The sequence below is a fragment of the Elephantulus edwardii genome, unplaced genomic scaffold (genome assembly GCF_000299155.1).
Source record: "Elephantulus edwardii isolate Elephantulus edwardi_28Jun2011 unplaced genomic scaffold, EleEdw1.0 scaffold00064, whole genome shotgun sequence".
In the NCBI taxonomy this organism is placed as follows: Eukaryota; Metazoa; Chordata; class Mammalia; order Macroscelidea; family Macroscelididae; genus Elephantulus; species Elephantulus edwardii.
In genome coordinates this window covers 15,254,413-15,261,047 of record NW_006399814.1, presented here as the reverse complement: position 1 = coordinate 15,261,047, position 6,635 = coordinate 15,254,413, and the positions used below count along the sequence as shown (strand labels likewise).

At 51.6% G+C, this 6,635-nt stretch overlaps 1 protein-coding gene across 1 annotated transcript; it reads right to left on the bottom strand.

Moving 5' to 3' along the window:
* Positions 1 to 506: 506 nt before the first annotated feature.
* On the bottom strand, positions 507 to 5,478 carry IRF1 (interferon regulatory factor 1). The gene is made up of 9 exons (XM_006888085.1): positions 5,392 to 5,478; positions 3,933 to 4,032; positions 3,056 to 3,232; positions 2,907 to 2,956; positions 2,682 to 2,814; positions 2,370 to 2,492; positions 1,879 to 1,928; positions 962 to 1,094; positions 507 to 634 (listed from the first exon to the last, which is right to left on the bottom strand). Exons 1-9 carry the CDS (start codon positions 5,476 to 5,478, stop codon positions 507 to 509), a joined length of 981 nt encoding a protein of 326 aa, XP_006888147.1.
* Positions 5,479 to 6,635: the final 1,157 nt, after the last annotated feature.

Genomic DNA, 6,635 nt, shown 5'->3' with positions numbered 1-6,635 from the left:
TCAAGGCTGAGGGAGCACTGTCCTGAAGGACTCCATTTTTCCTTCACATTTCACTGGCTTTGGAATGGTCCCAGGGCTCAGCTGGGAAGAGAGATGGGTCTTTGGGAACAGAAGTCACTTAGTGCAATTGTCTCTTAGTGCAGAACCAGCCCTGAAGTTGGCGCTATGCTTTTCTGAGCCCACTGCTCTCTGTGCCCCTCAGGCCAGCTCAGTGACAGCAAAATCCTCTCCTGGAAGCTGGGCTCAGAAAGAGAAGCTTGAAGTCGACTCCTGTCTGAGTCTCCCACTTGATACACCAATCTCAGGACTCCATCTTCCTGGGAGGCAGGTCCAGCTGTACCCTAAAAGGCGAGCCCAGGCCCTGGCCTGCCAGACTCTGAGAGGCCTGCTGCTGCCCCAAGGAGGGAGAACTCATCCCTGCTAGGCAGTGGGGGTTGCACTTTGCCAGGTGATGGGCCCTTAAAAGTCCTGCTTCTCTGTATCACAGCCACCATGGTACAAGTTTGTTATGGTGCACAAGGAATGGCTTGAACCAAGGGCAGCCTGACAGGAGGCAACATGCAGTCCCACCAGCTTGCATCCATGTTCTTCAGATCTGTGAAGTCGCGATGATGGAAGCCCAGCCCCAAATCCCCTAGAAGATATGAGAAGACTGTGAGGCTGGAGGCTAATGCGCACACGCACACACATGTACACAGTCCTCCCAGCCCCTAGCCCTGTCCCTTATGGCCACAGACACAGCCTCTGTCGTCTGCCCACAGCAGCAAGCATCCACTCATCTTCAGGATGATCTCAGCATAGACACAACAGCTAATTCTCAAGCTGGCTGTTCCCAGATGAGTTTTATTAAGAAAGATGCTGAACTCTGCTGCCTCCTGGTCTTCCCCCAACGCCTCCCCCATCCAGCACTGTACTCTCCTCTGCAAACAGTACCCTGGATGTGGATCCAGGGGATTCTTACCAGCACTGTCAACTTCAGGCTCCTCTTTGCAGCTGAAATCTCCATAAACAGGGGTGGGCTGGACCCCAGGCTCATTGAGCAGGTACCCCTTCCCGTCCACACTTGTTGGCTGCCATTCTGACTGCTCCAAGAGCTAGGGACAGAGGCGCAAGAAGCCATTAGTTCACTTCCAATATATACTCACTCTGCATTGGCCCTGCCCCCCTTAAAATCACACCCTTGGCCAGGCCCACACGCTCAGATGGAAGCACAGATAAGAAAAGGGGCCTTGGAATGAGGGGCACAGAAACGCCAGCCTTCCACCAGAAGCATGGCTCAAAGCAATGGCACAGCATAGTAAAAAAAGATGATATGACACTAGAGATGAACTATACCCATCCCTCAATTTTCTGTGCTGGTGGAGAAGAGTCATGGTACTACTAAAACCTTATATAAACTGTTGACAAAATACATATACTTTAAAAAATTGAAACAGAAAAAAAAATCAGAGAATAATTTGTTTAAAAAAAACAAACAAAGCAAAATGTCATCATATTACAGATCTCAAAGACCAATTATTGAAACCTGATGTGCATTTCCCAAGCTAACAGGACTGGGGCATGTTGGGGCAGTGGACACAGGCCAAGGACCCAGTGTTGATGCTGGCTGACTCACAGCTGTCTTTGACTCCAAGGCTTGCTTCAGGACAGCCTGTCAGAGGCCAGGCCGCCTGCCTGCCTTCAATTACCCACACAGTGTGTTTCCTCCAAGCCAAGGAGGGCAGTGATCCCCAGCTACATGAAAATGGCATCTCTGAGACTACACACACACAAGAATGCACAGCAGCTTCCTATACTCTACTCAGAATGTGCTCACTGGCTCCTGCTCCTCACTGAAAAACCACTTCAAAAGGCTGCCCAGGGAGGAAGAGGTTTTACCTTCATGATGTCGTCAGGTAATTTCCCCTCCTCATCTTCATCTGTTGCAGCTGTGGATGATGAAGAGCAAGTGTTGGTGGCTGTTAGCCACACTGGCTCTGCAGTTCTAGCCCCACTAGGTCCCCCTGCCCTTCCAGAACAGGACACTGGCCTCTGAAACTGTACCTCTTCCCCCCAAACCCCCTCACTTTCTTCCCCATACACATAGATTAGGCTGCAGAGGAAGCAGGAAAACCAGAACCTTAGGTCAAAATGCAGCCAGCAGTTCCACTGCACCAAGTCTCTGGCTCGGCCCTCCCCTTTCACCTCCAGCCCTGCAGCCCACCCTGAACTAGCTTTCTGGTCCCTGTGGCTAGCCTCATCCTCACAAGGTTGGTCAATGCCAGCTCATCAACTCGGTGTCAGGGAGAGTTTTGAGCATCTTTTCTCCCTTGGGAAACCCCTCTCAAGACCTAAAGTCAAGCAGACAGGCCAGCTCCAAGAGCACAAACCTTCAGATGTGGAGGGCATGGGCGACACCTGGAAGTTGTACAGATCACTGGTACTGTCTGGTATCATTTCCACTGTCATCCCCCAGTCAGGGTGAGTGCTGCTGACGACACATGGTGAAAGCTCTAGGGGACAGCAAAAGTCACAGGTCAGAGCTGTGCGTTTTCTTAAATCTGCAAGATCCCCTGCACAGCCCATCCCGCAGTCTATTCTCACAGGCCGCCACCCTGAATCCCAAAGATCAAGCCATCCCTCTAACCTTAAGGGTCCCTGCCGGCAGCCCCACCAGATCAGACAGACCAGGCACTACTCACCTGGAGTGAGGTCCTGCTCCATCTCCATCTCCTGTCCCAAGTAGCCCTGAGCCGTGTAGCTGCTGTGGTCATCGGGAAGGGTGGAACTGCTGCGTCCATCAGAGAAGGTGTCAGGGCTGGAACTCCCATATGACTATAGAAAGAGAAATGAGCTTAGGCTCAGCCCTTTTAGGGCATTTCCTCCATTACCCACCATGACCCACAGCTGCTCAGGACCAGACTTACCTTTCTCTTAGCCTTGTTCTTAGTATCCCCGACAGACTTGGATTTTCTCTCTGTGGAGCAGACAGGCTGTCAGCCTTGGGACAAGTAAGCTGGTCCCTGCTTCCTCCTCTCTCCCTAGGACTTGGCACACACCCAGAGCCCTTGGATACCTTTCCTCTCGTTCTTCGTGAGGGGAGGGAGCATCCGGTACACCCGCACAGCAGAGCTGCCCTTATTCCTGCTCTGGTCCTTCACCTCCTCAATGTCTGGCAGCGAGTTCATGGCACAGCGAAAGTTAGCTTTCCATGTCTTGGGATCTGTCTCCTTTTCTCCTGCTTTGTATCGGCCTAGAAGGCAGCAAAGAAGACTATGAGACCTACAGAAGCCTGGGAGAAGGAAGCCAAGAGATATACCCTCATAAAGGCCAGGAGGTATTCCTGGTGACACTCTGTAGGCCTTAGGCTTCTCAAATGCCCAGGCTTAGCCCAAGCATTCCCGGCAGGCCTGTAAAGGCCCAGCCAGAGTCCGGCTGTTGTTAGCTGCCGCTGAGTCTGTTCTGACTCATAGTGACCCTATGTACAACAGAATGAAACACTGCTGAGGTTCTGTGCCTCACAATCATGGCTATGTGTGAGCCCGTGGTTACAGCCAGGCGCTCTAATAGGATCCTTATCCCCAAAGTGTGTGTTTTTGTCCCAAACCATGCCTGGCTCCCGCTTTGGGTAGAAGCAACAAAGAGGGTGGGGACTGGGGCTTATCTGGTATTTCCAGGCATGAGAGGTACAAAAGAGTGGACATTAAACTATAGTTATTAACAGGTGGGCTAAGTGCTCTGAGATGGGCTAAGAGCCCCATCTCACAAGAAAGAAAGGAAGCCACCAATCAGACCAAGAAAGCCTGTCTAGGTGCCTGGCCCACAACTGTTTAGGTTCACAGTCTAACTTTAATTCAGTCACGCACTTCCTGTAGCTGTGATAAAAAACACAATTCTGTCGTTACAGAAGCGCTTCCCCTATGTCCTTCCAGGCTGCAGCACGGGGTACACACCTGTGTGAATAGCCCAGCTCCTGAAGAGACACGCATCCTTATTGATGTCCCAGCCATGCTTGGCAGCATGCTTCCACGGGATCTGGAAGATCTTTTCTTCCTAGACAGCACACATGCAAAGGCTCCATCAGCCCTCGTCCACCACAAGCCGAAAGATCACAGCCTGTAAGGCTGCCATCACCCAGCCCCCCCAGGTCTGGGAAAAGACCAACTTCCTCTTTTCACCCTCACATCTGGCTTGGGTTGGCCCATCCTGAGACCAACTTAAACAGGCAACTAACTCAATTACTCTGGATTTCTAAGGAGGGTCTCTGGGTTCCAGCTGCAGATGGTACCCTCTGCCCAGCAAAGAACTCCTCAGTTTCTTTTTGATAGGTGGCTTGAAGCCACATAGTGCTTTACTCTAGAGTCCTGCTGTGGAAACCAAGCTTCTACTTGGCCGATCAGCATTAGCTTGAAAGGGGACTGGTGACACCTTTCATTTGAAGGGGCTGCTCAGACACTTAGGGCAACTGGTTTCTACACAAGGGCCCCTGAAGGGCCCAACCTAGATTTGGATGTGGACTCTCTACGTACAAATGATATTATCTAGTCCCTCAGTTTTCTCTTCTGTGAAATAAAATCTGTAGGGTTTGGGGTTGGTTTTTTTTTTTTAAAAAAAAAGAAAAGAAACTAAACAAAACCCAGCCCCACATTTTGGATATAAAATCAGAGCATGTGTCAGGACACTGTGATAACTCTAAAGGCCATAGTTTTGTTGTTCTCAATTAATAGTGTGGCTTTCTGACTCAAATTACTCAAGTTCAAGCCTTGGCTTTATCACCTTATAAGTAAGTGATCTGTTATCTACCCCTCACAGCCTCAGTTTCCTTATCTGAAAATGAGACTATTAATGGGCCTACCTCACAAGGGCCATAAATAACATGTGCAAGTGATATACTAGGCCTCGTGTCAGGCACATTGTAAGCATTCAGGAAAAGTTTACTAGTATTTATAAACTATTATCTTTACTAAATGTGCAAAGTCCATGCTGCCTTGAACACATCAGGAATCTACATGGGCTTCTAGGGTCCCCTGATGAGCCATCCACCTTTTTGCAAAGAGTGGCCACAACCTCTTTGTTTTCCTGGCTGTCCTGGCTGGAGGCCTGCAGAATGTCCTGTGTGTGTACACAAGTGTATAACCTGTGCACAGGGAAATGTCCCTGAGGAAACCGCTTCAGCTCTGCAGATGCCGGGAGTTCCCTCAGGTAGGGGACCCATCTATATCCAGAGAAGGGACAAAGGCAGGAGTTTGGCTGGACCTTACACACCCTCTATGGGCAAAATCCCCAGGGAAACACATCTGCCTGGACCCCTCAGCACCACTTCCCTTTTTGAGCTGCTACTGAAGCTTTGGTCCCTAAAACACATGGATTAAAACAGTGGAAAAGTTATTAACTCCAAAGAGTTAAACTCACTTTATTAATCCACACCAACCCTGGGATTTGGTTGGAATTAATCTGCATCTCTAGCCAGGGTCTCATACGCATCCGAGTGATGGGCATGGCTGTAAAGAGAAGACACAGAACTCCTGTTTGGCCGCTCTCGAGCAGTCCCTGGGCACTACCCTGTCCCACCCTCCTCAGTTACCCTCCTCTGCCCTCAGACTCCGCAAGCCTTCCAGCTGGGTACTACAATCATTGCTGTGGGGGACCTGCACTAGAATAAAACTGTCTTCCAAAGCATGTTAGCATCTTGATCAAAAGTATTTTCACTCCTCCTCTCACCTGGTGAGCCAGCTGCTGGAAGGAGATAGGGACGTGGGTAATGCATTCTGGATTTATTTGTAGAAAGAAGCAATATATAGATATTTCAATACTAGAACTTTTCTCCCCAAATTAAAATATTTTGGAGAGGGAGGAGCTTTCAAAAGAAACAACTCCTTTTGCTTGACAGCAGAAAACATTTCCCCGATTTCAGTTGTCACCACTAGCTGTGCACCTTCCCTAATGGATAAGCTGTCACCCTTGCCCTGGACATTTCCTCTTGGATAGAATCCATTCTACGCCTCCCTGACAGCCACAGCGCCCACTGCTCCGAAACTAGGACTCTAACCCTCTCGGCTTCCGCTCAGCTTCCTTCCTTGGTCCAAGTGGCCTGAGAAGCACCTGTGGCGCCTCCTTCGGCAGCCCCGTTAGGTCAGGACCCCCGCCCACCAGGGGCACCAAACCTCAGTCCTCGGTACCGGCACAAGACGCCCAAAAGCCAGGGGCCTGATCCGGAAACTGGGAGCTAGGTAAGCCGGCGCTTGGAAGCACGGGGGCCCACTCGAGTCCCCCGCACGGTGCGCGGGCGAGTCTGACAAACATACCCAGAAACTAGATGCCCGGGGCGGCCCTGCGCGCAGATCTGCGAAAGCAGCCGGGCGCCTGCAACCTCGGCCGGGTGGGCGGTCCACGCCGCGGCCCGCCCTCCCCGCGCAGCCGCCGCTCGCCGCCCCTCTAGCGCCCTCCCGAGACAGCGCTGGGGCTGCGCAACACCGCACGCCCGCGTCTCTCCAGGCTTTGGCGCTCGGCCCCCCACTTCCTGGTACCCTGCGCGCCTTTTGTTCGACGCCGCCAGTCCTTGCCAGGCTCACCTCTCTAGCGGGCACGATCCAGCAGTGGTACTCGAGGGTCCTGGGAAGGCGAGGGCTGCTGTCCAGGAGCGGGGGGTGCGGTCC

Coding starts and splice junctions, on each gene's coding strand:
- IRF1 (XM_006888085.1), bottom strand. CDS start 5,478: ATGCCCATCACTCGGATGCGTATGAGACCCTGGCTAGAGATGCAGATT. Junction 4,033..5,391: donor GGTTGGTGTGGATTAATAAA/GTGAGTTTAACT, acceptor TGTGCTGTCTAG/GAAGAAAAGATCTTCCAGAT. Junction 1,929..2,369: donor CATGCCCTCCACATCTGAAG/GTTTGTGCTCTT, acceptor CATCATCCACAG/CTGCAACAGATGAAGATGAG.